The sequence below is a fragment of the Carica papaya genome, chromosome 5 (genome assembly GCF_054855325.1).
Source record: "Carica papaya isolate Zhongbai chromosome 5, ASM5485532v1, whole genome shotgun sequence".
NCBI lineage: Eukaryota > Viridiplantae > Streptophyta > Magnoliopsida > Brassicales > Caricaceae > Carica > Carica papaya.
In genome coordinates this window covers 9,531,693-9,548,514 of record NC_142313.1, presented here as the reverse complement: position 1 = coordinate 9,548,514, position 16,822 = coordinate 9,531,693, and the positions used below count along the sequence as shown (strand labels likewise).

Here is a 16,822-nt window from a genome sequence, read left to right as displayed (position 1 = left end):
GTAGAAAATGCCCGCCGGAAGGATCCTGCCCGTGCGCCGCACGCGTGCGCGTGCGCGCCCGCGGCCAGCACAAGATGTGCTCATTGTGTGCATGTCTCATCCGCACAGGGCACGAGGCATGGTCTGCATGCGCTTTCCATCACGCACAGTGCACACGCAGACCAGCACGGTTTCCACAGAGTAGGCCTGCGCACGGTAGGCTTGTGCGCGTGGCAGGTTGGGGCAGTGTGCGCTGCCTTGAGCAGTGTGCGCTGCCCCCTTGGGTGTCGTGCGCCGCTGGTTGGGCGGCGAGCCGCTGCTGGCTTAGGTGACGTGTTGCCATCACTTGGGCGACGTGTCGCTGTAATTCGAGTGGCGTGCCTCTAGTTTTCACGCTGCCGTTACGTGTCGCTATCCATCAGTCGTCACATCTCATCATTTTACCTTAACTTTCTCTCTCTTCATCACATCTCATCTACTTTTTTATAAAATAGGGACTGTCATTTCACTATTTCCTCGTCACCTCTACTTCATTTTTCTATCCAGCTAAAAGTTTGAGAGAGAGAGAGGGAGTGATCTAGAAAGAGAGGGAGAGGAAAAGAATAAGAAAAAGTACAAGAGACGTCAAAATTTTGGTAAAGAATTTAATATTTATCTTTAAACATTTTAATAAATATTTTTTGATTAAAATTAACGAAATTTAAATTAAATGGTTGTATGATTTAATTTATATGCTTAAAAAATGATTATGTGTTAATACATATTATATGAACGTATATAAATTGATTATTCACATGTTTAATTGAATGATTAAATGCTTGTGATAAATGTTGATGCATGATATATTGTATGATGATGAAGTAATAAAGCATGAAATAATGTTTAAGCATAAGAAATATGTTTTGGTATCAACATGTATGATTTATAAAATGTTTCATTAGACTTTATTTTTGAGAGATTTCTGTTTCTCTCCCATCTGGTATGAAAAGACATAAGATGACCGCTCCCTATTGATGACAGTATATCCTTTGAGAGTGGTGACGCGATATGATTGTAGGAGTTACCTTTGGCGAAGTATGGTCATGGTCATAGTTTACATGTAGGACCACTGTAGTTGGCACGACTATGATCATAAATCATGTCATAGTTTGTCAAGTCGTAAATATATTATTGGTTTGGCACACCACAAATTGTTGTTATAACATGAATTGAATTGGTTATTACACATGGGTAGTCAGGAATCCATAATTGTCTTCAGTAGATTGAAGACGGAACGACTTCGCGCGAAAAATAAAATGAAAAATAATGCATATTATTACTTGTTTGATTTTCTCTATTTTTAGCATGATTGATTTGATTAACATTATATCACTTTAACTATATATTTTTTTATTAAATTAATTTCATAATCAATAAAGAATTCTAACATAATTCTTGATGGTAAATAACGATGGTATTTTTAATTACCTTTGAAATCTTATTATATTATTTAAATATTATTTTTCTTACTGATTTTATGGAACTTATTCATTTTTATGTTCTCTTCCAGATTAGGAAGATAATGAGAAATCAATCGCCGATCTAACTCTTGAAATTTTGAGGATCCCGTAGATCTATGAATTTTTATGAGTGCATAATTGTCTTGCAATCTGATGAGTTCATCTTTTGTAGAGACTTGTAATTAATTTTGTTTTTACCTTAGTATTATATAGAACTCTATTATTATTTTATAAAAGATTGTAATTATTTATTCTGTTACATACATTTATCTATTATGCACTCGTAATCCGTTTCTGCATCTTACACCTTTATAGACTAATTAATATTTTAGATGTCACAAAAAGCTTACATTGTTTGCAGATATTTGCTTCACTACCACTACCGGTATAAATATGGAGGTAATGTTTCTGGATTAAGGATATCTCCCTTTTTGTTGGAATTTGTGATTTGTGGGATGACAATTCCAATTCATTAGCTCTTAAGCTCTCTAGACTGTAGTCTTCTATTTGTGGAATGCTTTTGCATCATTTTGGCAAAAAAGGGGATAAGGGAACTGTAGTGACAGGCTGATATCAGAAGGACAAATCAAATGGGTCGGGTGACAAAAAAAGATACTCATTGAGAGAAAAGGGGAAATGGAAGATGGAGACTGATATCGCTGGGGGCCCATTAGCTAGCTTGGACCTGGGTCTCAGTGTTAACCCGATCTGGGGCGATTCTTCGAGCATTAATAATGTGGAAGTGAGTAAGGAATTGGTCCCAACTGAAAGCAGAAAAAACATTCTTTCTTAGTTAGGGTTTGTCGAAGAGAAATTGGCTGATGGTCGAGAAGAGAGGTCGCGAAGATGAGTGCTTGGAGTTGAGAGAAAGAGAAGAAGAAGATGCATGCTCTGTTTTCTCCACAAGGGAGGTGTTCGAAGGGGATAGGCAAAAGGATATGGACCTGTTGTGCGACGAGCTTGATTTCCCGATGGAAACCAGGGACCTTATGGTAGTTAAAACAAATGTAACTTTTTTAGACTCAAGGCAAGACTGATTTTGAAGAGATCATTCAACTGAATCTGGAGGGAGCCAACAGAGACTCGGGAGGCGAAGTATTGTTCGCAGTGGGTTCTCAACAACGTGAACAAATTCAGTAAGAAAATGAGCATCTCCTTTGAAGGCATGGAAAACTTAACTTACTTCTTCTCTGAAATAGGAAAAAAACAAAGAAAGTTTCCTCATGTAATGTTGGGATTGCTTAAAAGGAGAAAATGAGAGTGAGAAGTGGTACCCCTAGGGAGCTAAAACGACTGAAGTCCTCCAGAAATTATGAAGGGAAAAAAAAGAGGGTATGACAACAGTAGGGATCAGGATGATTTGTGAATGATTGGGAACATTGTGTCCTGGAACGTCCGCAGGACAAATAATAAAGACAAGAGGCTTGTCATCAATGGATGTCTGAAAAAATGGATGCCTTCTTTAGTGTGTATGCAAGAAACGAAAATGGAAGACCATGTTGCAGAGAAGTGTAAGAGTATATGGTGCAATAAAAATTCGGATTTGCATGTTATTCCGGCCAAAGGGTCTACTGGGGGGATGATTACATGTTGGAAGAAAGATTGGTTCAGTTGTCTGGATGTATTTAAAGGTGAATGTACTTTGTCTTGCATCTTCAAGAACTGAAAAGAGGACACTGAACGGATATTCATCGGGGTTTATTACAGAGGCAGTGAAGAGGAGAAATTAATTTTGTCGGATGAATCTAAAAAATGCAAAATCAGATGGGGTGGTAGGTGGATTATTGGAGGAGACTTTAACATGACTTTGAGAAGGGAGGAGAGGAATTGTAACTGTTTTTCAGTTTCAGAGGCAGCTGAATTCAAGGAAATTATGGACATGATTGATGTAGTTGATTTATCGTTGGCTAAAGGGCAGTGCACATGATCTAACCACAAGAGCACGTACAGAATTGATAGATTCTTTGTTTCCTCTAATTTTCTGTTGGAATTGTCCAATATAAGCCAAAAAAACTCTACCCCGTACCACATGTGATCACTTTTCCATGTGCCTGGAGGCCGAGGGAATTCAATGGGATCCAGTACCGTTTTGGTTAGACAACAAATAGCTGAAAAAGAATAATTTCCGAGAACTAGTGGAAAACTCTTGAAAAACGTGCGAGGTTCAGGGGTGTGCCAGCTTCAAACTAGCCTATAAACTCAGGAATTTGAAGGCTGTTATCAGAGCATACGCTAAAGAGGAGCGGAAGAATGAGAAGAGCGGTTTGAGACTACAGTGGCCGAAATTAATTTACTGGACTCAGAAGAGGTAGAAAAAGTATTGAATGATGAGGAGAGAATTATGACGGGTAATTTAAAGCTACAGCTTGCTGCTTATTTGAAGGAAGAGGACATGATGTGGAGACAGAAGTAAAGGGAAAAGTGGCTGGCGGATGGTGACCAGAATACAAATATTTCCATGCTTTGGCGTCCCATTACCGCAGAATTAATTACATTGAGGAAATTGTCACCGAAAACAAGAAAATTGGGGGAAATCCGGATTTAAGAGAGGCTGCCAAGGAGTATTTTTAAAATCTGTACAAGAAAATTCTTGTTTGCATACCAAAGTTGGATGGGTTGCCATTTAACAAAATTTCTGAAGACAGCAGACAGCTTCTGGAAGCTGAGTTTAGTGCAAAAGATACTTAGAGGGATTAACGGCGTATGATGGTAATAAAGCCCCTTGGCCCGATGGTTTTAGTCTGAATTTCTTTCAAACTTTTTGACTTTTGCTGAAAGAGGATGTTGTGGCTATTTTCAAAGATCTATATTCTCAAGGCAAGTTTAAATCCTTTAACACTACTTTTATCACCTTTATTCTCAAGAAAATTGGCGTCAATGAATTTAAAGATTTTAGGCCTATAAGCTTGGTTGGGTACATTTATAAGCTCATCGCCAAGGTGTTGGCTAGGAGACTAGTTAAAGTGTTGGGACAAGTGATTGGGGACAGCCAACATGTCTTTGTTGGGGGAAGACTGATTCTTGATGCAGTAATGGTTGCAAATGAAACAGTTGATGACTTGATGACCAACAAAAAAGATGTCTTGGTGTGTAAACTTGACATGAAAAAAGCTTATGATTATGTGAATTGGAATTTTGTGGACTACACATTGTATAGGATAGGTTTTGGTCTAAAATGGAAGAAATTGATGAAGACTTGTATGACTTCTACTTCTTTTGCTGTATTAATAAATGGCGGCCCCTCCAATTTTTTTAATGTCTCTAAAGGATTGAGGTAAGGTGATCCACTCTCTCTGCTTTTGTTTATAATGGTGATGGAGGTATTAAATGGGTTACTCAACAGAGCACATGAGTTGCAATTGATTAGTAGCGTTTCATTGGGTCAAAGAGAGAGAATTGATGTTTCTCATTTATTCTTTGCTGATGATACTCTAACTTTCTGCCAACCGGATTTGAGAAACTTACTACATTTGAGGTGTGTATTTATGTGTTTTCAAGCTGTATTCGGTCTCAAAATTAATTTACACAAGTCTGAATTGGTGGTAATGAGCCTGCTGATTCCTATGTCATGATATTGGCTGTAAAGAGGTGAAATTTCCCTTCAAGTACCTTAGCCTCCCGCTTGGTGCTAAGTATAAAGACTAATTATCTTGGGAACCGGTTATTGATTTGTTTAAAAAAAGACTAGTAAGTTGGAAGAGAAACTTTCTTTCTAAAAGGGGAAGACATACACTAATAAAAAAGTACTTTGCCTAATCTTCCTATATATTTATCTTTCGACAATTATCGGGCCTATCAAAGTGGCAAAGAAACTTGAAACAATTCAGTGTAGATGCCTTTAAGGAGATAGTGACGAGGGCAGAAAATACCATCTTGTTAAATGGGAAGATATTAAGGAACCAATCATCTATGGTAGTCTTAGTATTAAGTCCATGGTCAGTATAAATTTAGCTCTTCTAGGCAAATGGATTTGGAGATATTTGAAAAAAGAAAATAGTTTGTGGAGAAAAATAATTCATGTTCGGTGGGGTATGTACATGTATTCGTTAACAGCAGAATTTCTATTTTCCATGGTAGAGGCTTATGGCGAAAAATTCTAATGCAATGGTGCAACTTTCAGCAATATGTTACTTTGAAATTGGGGAGAGGAAACAAGATTATTTTCTGGAAGGAGGATTGGATGGGGGAGGGTTGTTTAAAGAGGCACTTTCCCAGAATTTTCAATATTACACAATTTAAAGAGATGACTGTTGAGGAAGCCTACCAAGCTGTTAATGACAGAATTGTATGGTCTATCAATGTTATTCGGAACTTGAATGATTGGGAGGTTGCTGAATATGAGGGTTTGATGAAGATGCTGGCTGGGCAGGTGGTGGACAGGCTATATGTGGATCAGATTGTTTGAAAATTTGAAAAAAGTGGTAATTTCTCAATCAATTCTTACTACAATCATCTTAGCAGTAAAGTGAATGTGACGAGACAAATTTGGAAAACCAAGGCTCCACCTGTATTACTTTTTTTGCTTGGGAGGCATGCTAGGAGAAGATTTTGATTATTGACAAGTTAACTGCTTTTATTGCTGTCTTGCAAGCAGAGGGAACGTGTAACCATCTCTTATTATGGTGTCCGTTAGCGTACAACTTATGTTGTTTGATATACGGCCTTATAGGGATTGATTGAGTTGTTGTTGGGGTCTGTTGAGAGAGAATTATGGGCATGAGACAGACTATATGTTAAAAAATATATTGCTAACTTGATTCATTTGATTATTTTTTGAGTTATTTGAAAGAAAAGAAATGGCTGGTGCTTTTGATAGTGTTGGGAATAACTCCAATAGATTAAAAGATTGGTGGATTCATTATTTTGATTTTATTTTATTAGAACATAACATTATTAATGATGTGAATTTTGAAAATGTTATTGATATACTAATATAATATAAAATTTTTGTACAATGGTGATACCTCGTTTTTTTTAGGTGTCTTGTTTTTTTATTTCAAAAAATAAACTTTCTGGAATGTATTATAAATATCTTCACCACTTGTTTAGGGGGAAGAGTTTTGTATTGTAATTGAACTATATTAATCTGTAGGACATATCAATTTTATAGTTGAAGACATAATTATAAATTCTTAGTGGTCGAGCCGATGACACAGGAGCTCAAACAGAATCTATCTATGGTGGATCTCGTAATTTAGGAGGCAACTAGAGTCAGTAGTGCAGAAGTGACAGATTTGATACGAACGGACTAAAACAAATCCATGCACATTGGCCTAAGAAATGACATTGACGACTATTTTTTGCTCAACCATAATCCCAAACCTACTGTTTTTTTCTACAACAAGTTTATTCAAGCCTACTTCGCTCAGAACTGACCTCACCAATGCATCACCGTATACACCAGAATGTGCTTCAGTGGTTGCCCGCCAAACCAATATTCCCACACCTTCCCTTTTTACAGCCAAATGTTCTGTACCTAGTTTTTCGAATTGGGTTTTGAATCTGGTTCCTTTCCCTTGATCATTTTAATTGCTATGTGGAAGCTTGGTAAATGGAGCTTTGGTATTTTAAGATCAATGCACGATAAGAATGTGGTTTCCCAGACCGCGGTAATATTTACTCGCAGACTGGAAAATACAGGGAAGCATTAGCCATGTTTTTGAACATGGAGAAAGAGAAAAGTCCAATGCCTGACCATGTTACTATAGTTAGCGTGCTTCCAGCCTGTGCAATTTTTGGGGCACTGGAGATTGGAATGAGGATTGATGCCTACACAGGAACAAAAGGTTGGTCAAGAATCTGTAAGTGAATAATGTTATACTGGAATATATGCAAGATGTGGTAGAATCAACACAACTACCGGGGTGTTTGATGGATTGGCAACAAAAAAGAAAAAAAAAAAATCTTTGCTCATGGAATTCCATGATCGTGAGCTTGGCTGTCCATGGAAAATCCCTCAAGGCTCTTGAGCTTTACAAAGAAATGCTGGTAAAGCAGTTCCTTTTGTTGTATTGGTTATTGCTATAAATATCAGTGGGTTAGACATGTAGAGAAACTTCACGTTGTTGTTATTCCAGGTGGAAGAAACAGGAAGTCACATTTGTGAATTTGCTCTTAGCATGCGCTCATGGGTGATCTTTTAGCAGACCGCTGAGAGCATGCACTCACATCTGCTGGTTTGCTATTAGCATACTGCTATTCAAGTCGATGAGAGAAAAGTACCATATTGATGCAAAACTGGAGCACTCTGGATATATGGCTGATCTTTTAGGCCGTGCTGGGGAGCTGTAAGAAGTATGCCAAAAAAAACCAGATTCTTTGCTGGGAGGGCCTATTTTGGGAGCCTGCAGCATCTATGGCAATATTGAGATTGGTGAAATAGCAGCCAAGTCACTCTTCAAGCTTTCCGAAGTATATGCACCAAGAAGCAGATGTGACGGGGTGGCCAAGTTGAGGAAGATGATAACTCCAGCCAAATTACAAATGCAGCGGGATGCAGTTTCATCAAAGAGGGAGGCAGGTTTCACAAGTTCATTGTTGACGATAAAACAAGATTTATGAAGTGTTTAATGAAGTTTCAAGCAAGATGAAGCGAAAAGAAAAGCACTGCTGATTTTGATTGGAGCTTGAAGAAGTGTTCATGGTGGAGTAAAACAAGTCCATTTATTTATTCGTATTCTTATCCGATGATAATAACGTAACCACTTAACATACTTAAACAGCATATTATTGTTCAATATGAACTTAAATCTCTTTAGTCATTTGATTTCCCATAAATCTGCAGACAGTTTGAAATTCAGCATAACCAAAGTAATGCAACAAGGCATCAAACAGATGACAACATTTTGTCTCTATTACTTACTATTACTTTTAATTAACATTCGTGTTTTGTATTTTTCCTGTAAAACCAGGATAGGATAAGCAGAAGAACAAATTTATGAAAGAATTTAAGCTTGAAACAAAACCTACAATTATCTCCTCCTCTGTCTTTCACAGTATTAGTTTCATGATTTTCTTTTCTATAGTACTAACCAAATCACGCAATTTTCTCTTTCCGAGCCACTCTCCTTCTACTCCGTACCACAAATTTAAGAAACTCATCAATAAGAATAACCGGTGCTGAAACCAATATGACCAAAAACCACTCATTCAAGCTCAGTGGGACAATTCCAAAGATATCAGCCAGAAGTGGAACATAAAGTATGAGGCAATGTAGGCCAAATGAGACTGACATGGCAGCCAAAAGCCATGGATTCGTCCATGGTGGCATCCTGACCAAGCTGTTGTCTTCAGATAAGGCATTCAAGGAATTGAACATTTCAATGGCCACCAATACAGAAAGGGAAAGAGTCATTGCCTTCACTTTACCGGTAGTGAAATAGTCACATGGGTTTGAGAAAGTGATCATCCGGCCGCTAGAAACTTTGTATGGAGCTGCAGTGAAATTTAACCATGTGGAACACTCCCCCCAGTTGCGAAGTTGAGATAGTTCAACAAGTGTATGACCATCACTCACAAGATCAATACCAAGGAAAGAACCATGAGTGTACCAAAAGATGAAGATGCCAACAGTTGCAATGCCCACGTAAGTACCAATCACCTGCCATTTCGGACATGAAACATTCTTGACGGTTTAAATTTAAAGACAACAATTTCAACATGCAACAAAGGGGCAGAAATTATTGAAAACAGAAGAGAAGATTCGTTTTCTAAGTGGTTCAGCATCCTATCTCATTAGATCAAAACAAAAATTATAGAGAAATCAAAATTGTCAGCATGGCTAAAGGTTTTAAGGGAAGTTAAACATTGTCATAAATACTGACCAAGTAACGGAAAAGAACCCAGGCAGTTATCAGAGCATCATCATTTTTGCGCGGGGGTTTCCGCATTATATCAATATCAGGTGGGTTAAAACCAAGAGCTGTTGCAGGAGGGCCATCGGTTACCAAATTCACCCACAGAAGCTGCACAGGTATCATGCATTCTGGTATGCCAAGAGCGGCCGTCAAGAAAATGGATATTACTTCGCCAACATTGGATGATATCATGTACCTGCAAATTGAGGATATTTATCAGATATTCATCCACTTCTAATGGAAAACATCACAGCCAACAGATCTACCTGATAAAAGCTTTCATGTTATTGTAAATTGACCGACCCTCACCAACAGCTGAAACAATGGTACTAAAATTATCATCTGCCAAAACCATATCCGAAGCTTCTTTCGCAACCTGGAATTTCAACCCATTAAAATTACACATAACCAAACGTTTTTTTCCAAGAAATTTTACACAAGAAATCAGATGGCAAAGTTGAAAGAAGGGTATGGTCATAACTCTCCTTAGAGCCTTAACTTTAGAATGAAGTAATGAAATAAGAATGGGTTGGTGGTAAAGATATTTGGGGAACTCCAAAGTGCATTAAGGGGAAGAAGTACAAGAAAAAGTTAAAAAATCATATGCAAAAGTGGTTGCCTAATAGCTACATTACCTCTGTCCCAGTCATGCCCATGGCAATTCCAATGTCAGCAAGTTTTAGAGCAGGTGCATCATTTACACCATCTCCAGTCATTGCAACAATTTCCCCCATCTCCTTGAGCATCCTAACAATTTCTTGCTTATGCTTAGGCTCGGCACGAGAGAAAACCTTCCCTCCAGGTTTTGATAAAGTTTCAACTTGTTTTGAAGGGGAGAGAGCAATGAATTCTTTACCGGTAAAACTTTTCCCTCCAATATCCTCACCATCAGCAAACAATTTGATCTCCCTGCAGATAGCTTCTGCTGTGGATTTGTTATCTCCAGTAATCACCATAACTTTAATCCCAGCTCCTCTACAATCCTCAATTGCTTTTATAACTTCATCACGAGGAGGGTCCTGTTTGATAATATTAATTCAGCAAACGAAATCCTTCAATAAAAAAGCATGAAATTTTACTAGCAGATATGAAGCGCCAAAGAATAGGATATATTTACCCTAAGACCAACAACCCCAACAAAAACCAAGTCACTTTCTATGGATGAGTAAGAAGCTGGATCAAGTAACTTCTTGTGAGCAGGATGCCTCTCAGAATAGTAGTCTGAAAACTCTCCCAACTCATCTTTGTATGCCAACCCTAGGCATCGCAGACCCTTTGAACTCATTTCCAGGTGTCTTGAGAGCAGCAGTTGCCTACAGGGTTCATCTATTCGAATAAGGGATCCATCCGCAAGTTGCACATGTGAACTACGTTCCAGTAAGCTTTCAACGGCACCCTACAGAATGCAAGCATAGTGTGATAGAATTAAAAAGATGTATTACAGCATCAGAATACTTTTCCTGGTTAAAATGTCAACATGATGATAAAAAAATGCTCTTAAGCTTGAGGGTGTCTTTTATATACATATATATATATATACTTTGTCACTGTTACTAACTAAAATTTTTTTCTTTCTTTAATTAAATGCTAGACCCATCCTTATAATTTGCGAGATCAGAGTTCAGAGCACAACTCACTCTCGCAAGGAAGGGTAATCACTGAGGCAAGTCCCAGGGTCCTGTTCTGATTAATCTTGTTTAAAATCCATGCCTCACACATACCATATGAGTCAAACATTAGGTCTGCTAATGATCGTAGAGTTGACGAACCAAAATTCTATCCATTGAGAACAATGAAACCTTAACTCCAGCTTTTGTATCATGTGTTTTCTCCATATATACATGATTTCCGAATATACAGATAAAAACTAAAGATTTTCAACTCCTTCAAAGTCTTCAACCTTGAACAACTTCACAATGTACTTAAGTTTCAGAACAGCATAAAAAGAAACCAAAAAGCATATAAGTTATCCATATTTCTTTCAGTCTTTAACCATCAACCAACTGTAAGGCACGTCGAACATCTGAATAATTTAGCGAGTGGTGAAATAGAATGACAGAAAAGAAAAGGAAAACTGAAAAAGAAAAAGCAGTCACCTTGACAAGGAGACGATTATTCCCTGTAGGCTCCCGCACAATTATGCTCATTGACTTTCTGATGCGATCAAACTCCAGTGTAGCTAGTCTTTTTGATCGTTTGTTCCACCACTCACAACAGCCTATACTCAGAATAAGAAAACGAGGCAAAAAATGAAATGAGAAGAAATGTTGCACAAGATCTGAATTTTTTTGTCACATGCATATAGATTTTGGCCCACCTAACTTCACTGAGCAGCAGTCAATCAAGTAATTTGCAGTAAACTGGGTTTCACGGATTCTATTCCTTCCCTTGGGATCTGGAACTCCCATCTTCTCAACCAAAACCTTTAAAGCTGCTTCAGTCGGCAAACCTGTGGCCCGGAAGAGACGGCCATCACAGTAAACCCCAGCATCATTGCAAAGTGCACATACTTCTGCCATAACTTGCAAGTTAGCATCCATATTATAGCAAGTCCAATCAACAATACCACCATCCTTGGGATCATAAGTTGTGCCTTCAACTTGAAAAATCCGTGAAGAAGTTGTCTTCCCACCCAAAGTGAAAAATTCAGTGACAGACATCTGATTAGTTGTTAAAGTCCCAGTCTTATCTGAACATATCACAGTAGTGCATCCTAAAGTTTCTACACTTGGAAGCTTTCTTACAATTGCATTCTTTTGTGCCATCTTCCTCGTTCCCAGAGCTAAACAGGTTGTGATAACAGCAGGAAGGCCTTCAGGAATTGCAGCCACAGCAAGGGCAACTGCTATTTTGAAATAATATGTACATTTTTCGAAAGAAAATCGAACATTTACCGGCCAGCCATCCACAGCATCCCATGATAAGAAATTTTTGTAATTTATCACCCACACAGTAAGGCAAACAATCCCAATTGCAGTTGTAAGCCTGCTTCCAAACTCATCCAGTTTCTTCTTTAATGGAGTGTCACTCTCTTCCAAAGAAGCCTCCTGTATTTGTTGCTGAATCTTTCCAATCTCAGTGTTCATCCCAGTGGTAATAACAATACAAATGCAACTCCCATTCACAATGGTAGTGCCTGAAAAGACCATATTCTCCTTAGCCTGTAACTCACAGTCATCCATGAATATAGGACTGGTGCCTTTCATAACAGGCATGGCCTCTCCGGTCAATGAGCTCTGCTCAACTCTCAAAGTTAAGGTTTTCAAAATTGCAATTCTCATGTCAGCCGGCACTTTATCCCCAACCCGCAACTCTACTATATCCCCAGGGACAAGCTCTCTTGCAGGTAAATCTAGCACAAGGTACCCATCCCTCAAAACCTTTCCAGATTCACATTGCATCTCCTTAAGTGCGTCCAGTGCTTTTTCAGCATTATTCTCTTGCCATACCCCAACAACAGCATTAAGGATTAAAATCAAGACAATCACTAACGGCTCCACATAGGCCTCCAATCCAGACTCCCCAGGCTGAATTCCATGCATATAGGCCAAAATAAAGGATATGAAGGCTGCAACCAGAAGAATCTTGACAAGCATATCATCAAATTGTTCCAAGACCAACCGCCACAAGGGCTTTCCCTTTTCTTTGGCGAGCTCGTTCCATCCATACTTCTCACGCCACCTTTCAACCTCATAAGTGTTTAGACCCTTATCAAGTTTCACATTGAACTCTTTCAAGCACTGCTCAACAGACCGTGCCCATGCAGGGAACGGCCTTTCTTCCATTGGAGCTTCTTCAATTTGGAGTCCAATTGCCACTCCAAACAAAGTAATCCAGTCAATGTTTTCCTAATTCATTTTAGAATTCGACCCAAAAAGGAAAAACAGAGTAAGTTTGTTTCAGCAAATCAGTAACAATTAACCAAGAACACTCAAACTACGGAATGGAATTCAAAAGAGAAGAAATATACAGCAAATTTCCTACACCCATAACATCAGAATTAACATAATGAAAGAGGAAGAATCAAGGATATATTTTTAAATAAATAAACAGACCCAAGAGTTTAATCCCCTCGCACTAAAGGGAACAAAACCACCGCTCCTTACACTACTCGAGAAGTAACATTTTAAGCATTCGAACTATAAGATATACTAGCAGTAACAAGGAAAGATACGCTCCGATAATTGTTCATTACTACGAAACGAAACCGCCCACACAAATTAATTGACAAGTAAGTTATAGTGATGTCAGAAGCAAACTGGAAAAAATAGAGACCGAAAAGGATGGTTTAACTTAACCTCAAACCGAAATGACATGACAAGAAAATAAACCAACTATAGTTTGGCAGACAAACCAAACACTAAAGAGACTTTATAGAAGAAAATAACTGTCAGTAAAGACACGAAGTGAAGTGAAGTGAAGTGAAGTTAACAAAATATGCAAACCACCCACTGAAACTACAACGCCAAAGAGCATATTATATTATTTAAAAAAAAAAAAAATCTCCATGGTAAGCACAAAAATAAAGCACTAGGGAAAAGATATAACCTTTGAAGAAGAAGAAGAAGAACCAAGAGAGATGGCTTGGAAACAAAGCAAAGGTTAGAGAAAATTCTTTGCTGAGAATTCTTCTTCTTCTTCTCCTATACGAAAAATGAAAAGGGAAGATCGAGAATGTAGAGAATATATATTATGGGTTGTGTTGAGTTTGTACTGGTCGTCTTTTACCCTTCCACTATTGTGACTCTTGCTTTTTTGGAGCGTTTTCAAGCGCCGATTTGTTGTTGGAATTTTTCAATTTTCTTTTCGAAATTTTTATGTTCGGCTTTTGCATAACTGATTCTCGTTAGGTTTGACTTTTCCTTTTGGAAAGTAGAAGTTTGAATTCGAATCCAGAGGACGAGTGTTTGGATCAGGAAGTTTGATTAGAACTTTTTTACTCTTTTATTTTTTGAAATGTTTTAATTAGAAAAAAAAAATATTATAATTGATTTATGTATATTACATAATTAATAAAATATATAATTTTTTATTTAAAAAATTAATTAGAATTAAAAAAAAAACAGATAAGAAATAACTTGAATGAGAAGGAGAAATTGGAAAATAATGATAATAATAACTTTGTATGTTTAATCATACACATACTAATAATTTTTCTTTTACAAAATTATGTTCATGGGTCTAATTAATGTTGCTTCTTTTTGTGCATAGAATGAAAAAATTTTAACCTTAATTAATACTCTATTTTTGGAGAGTATATAAAAAATGTGAAATCCTCACATGGGTGTCTCATTTCTTTTTTAAATAGATTTTTGTAATTACTGATTTCAGTTATACATACATACATACATATATATATATATGTGTGTGTGTGTGTGTGTATATATATATATATATATATATATATCTGGATCAAGAATTCTTTTTGGTATAAACAAATGGTTCTCCCCATTGAATTTTTCTCATAATGTTCAATGGTCATTTAATGTTTAATTAGCATCGCATTTTTTTTTTTTTGAGAATAATATGATAACTAGCCTGCTAATTTGCTGGAATCCTGCTATAAATAAATAAATAAATAAATATATATATATATATATTGTTTAGTCTGTCATCTTTTTTTTTTCCCTAATAAACTATGAATATTTAATTTGTTTCTATGGTGAAAGTCAATAGATCCCATCTCTTGGCATTTTAATTAGAACGACGAAAACACTCGAGAAAGTACAGCTTGACGGGTCAAACTTCGATTACAACTCGATATATATATATATTTGTATACGTATGTACATATATTGCTATAAAGATTATTATGGTCTATTATTAAAAAAAGAGTATTGGTTAATACTCCAAATGCTTGAGTGGGAAATAAACAGTAAAGGAATTATATATATTCCCATCCCAACTGTAACTTATTCTATACTTTTTTTAAATAAATTTGCAACGCCAAAAAATAACAATTGATTGTGTGTCATATCAAAATTAATTATTGACTCTGTGTGTGATGTATTTTTTTTTTTTTTTACAGTTTATTAATTCAATAATTTTTTAAAATTTAAATCTTTATTTAAGATTATATCACTTCAAAATTATTAGATGACACGTATTTTAATAATGTTTATAATTTTTTAAATTAAATAATTACATATATAATAAGCTTTTATATTTAGACTATAAATTTTTGGTAGATAGGAATTATTATTTATTATACGTATATGGTAGCAACTGGAAATACGTGTCTCTTTATTAAATTATAATGAAGAGGAAAGTTGTTTGTCTTTATTAAAATTATTATATATGTTGTTAGTCAAATGCCCCTTTGGTTTCTCTATTGCACAAAACTCACCACCCCCCGTGATCTGTTTCTTCAGACTCCACATTATTAATCAAATAACTCAAACACAGAAACTGAAAATCTTGAAAGTCATAAAAAATAAAAATAAAAATAGTGATAGAATGGTTCAATCACTTTTAATTATGTTTTCTTTTCTTTCACTAAATCTATCTGATCCTTGTAAAAGAAGAAGAAGAAGAAGAAAAATATATATATATAGAATTTGAATCTTGTACGATTGCAATGAATTATAATCAAATTCTACTTTTATCATTCTATATTAATATTAAAATTAAAATTAAAATTAAAATTGAAATGTCTCAGTTTTTCCTTATACATAAGTAGATATGATACTCCTTCTTTTCCATGAATACTTAATTTTCTTTTATTCACTTAACTTCATCAAGCTTCAAGATAAAAAGAATTTAAAATATGTACCAATTCAATACATAAAATAGAACATTTTTGGGCTCAAGCAAACCAGCAATGCTCTCTAGTGTCTAATTTGTAATTTAATTGATATTTATAATTATTACAACTTTAGATGTCTTGTAATTGAAGCTTTTATATGTGATATAAATTTATTATTGTACCTACTAACATATTATGATATAAAAATTTAATAAATTACGTGTAATGTAAATATTTTTTTTAAAAAAATTTAATATATTGAGTAAGTTCTCTCTAATTTTTATATTTATTATTTATTTTTATCAATAGTCAATTTTTTAAAAAATTATTATAATTTTTTAGGTAAAACATAACCAACTCATCCCACTTAAGTTCATTGTAGATCATAATAATTTCAATAAGTAGCTACTTTATTATTTATTATATTTATATTCTATATTTATACAATCTGATCCAGTTATAATTACTATTTATACATCTAATGCAAAATAATATAATTTTATACCTTTACAATGCTAATCTTGCAGACAGTTCATCCTAAAATTGCTAACTAATCTTGGTAAGCGATTAAAGCACATAACACCCAAGTGTTTCTTTCCTAATGCACACAAATATATGCCCTTAAATGCTTCACAGATTTTGACCTTTTTTTTTTTTTTTTTTTTTTTTTTTTTTTTTTTGCATTTAAGAACGATGCATGATTTGTGCTACAAACATATAATTTAATCATAGTTGGACTTAAA

General features: G+C 35.7%; 1 protein-coding gene and 1 long non-coding RNA gene across 3 annotated transcripts; one reads left to right on the top strand and one right to left on the bottom strand.

Moving 5' to 3' along the window:
- The first annotated feature begins 1,741 nt into the window (after nucleotides 1-1,741).
- Nucleotides 1,742-8,239, top strand: LOC148253736 (uncharacterized). The gene is made up of 2 exons (XR_015818962.1): nucleotides 1,742-7,466; nucleotides 7,556-8,239. It is a non-coding gene; the product is annotated as an uncharacterized LOC148253736 (long non-coding RNA).
- A 72-nt stretch (nucleotides 8,240-8,311) lies between these two features.
- Nucleotides 8,312-14,213, bottom strand: ECA2 (ER-type Ca2+-ATPase 2). Of its 2 annotated transcripts, XM_088219407.1 has the most exons (8): nucleotides 13,883-14,213; nucleotides 11,652-13,182; nucleotides 11,431-11,552; nucleotides 10,452-10,730; nucleotides 9,970-10,353; nucleotides 9,601-9,710; nucleotides 9,302-9,530; nucleotides 8,312-9,078 (listed from the first exon to the last, which is right to left on the bottom strand). In XM_088219407.1, exons 2-8 carry the CDS (start codon nucleotides 13,117-13,119, stop codon nucleotides 8,515-8,517), a joined length of 3,156 nt encoding a protein of 1,051 aa, XP_088075533.1. In that variant the 5' UTR covers nucleotides 13,120-13,182; nucleotides 13,883-14,213; the 3' UTR covers nucleotides 8,312-8,514. The 2 variants fall into 2 exon arrangements, with proteins under 2 accessions (XP_088075533.1, XP_088075534.1); XM_088219408.1 differs by lacking the exon at nucleotides 13,883-14,213 and having other exon boundaries at nucleotides 11,652-13,868.
- Nucleotides 14,214-16,822: the final 2,609 nt, after the last annotated feature.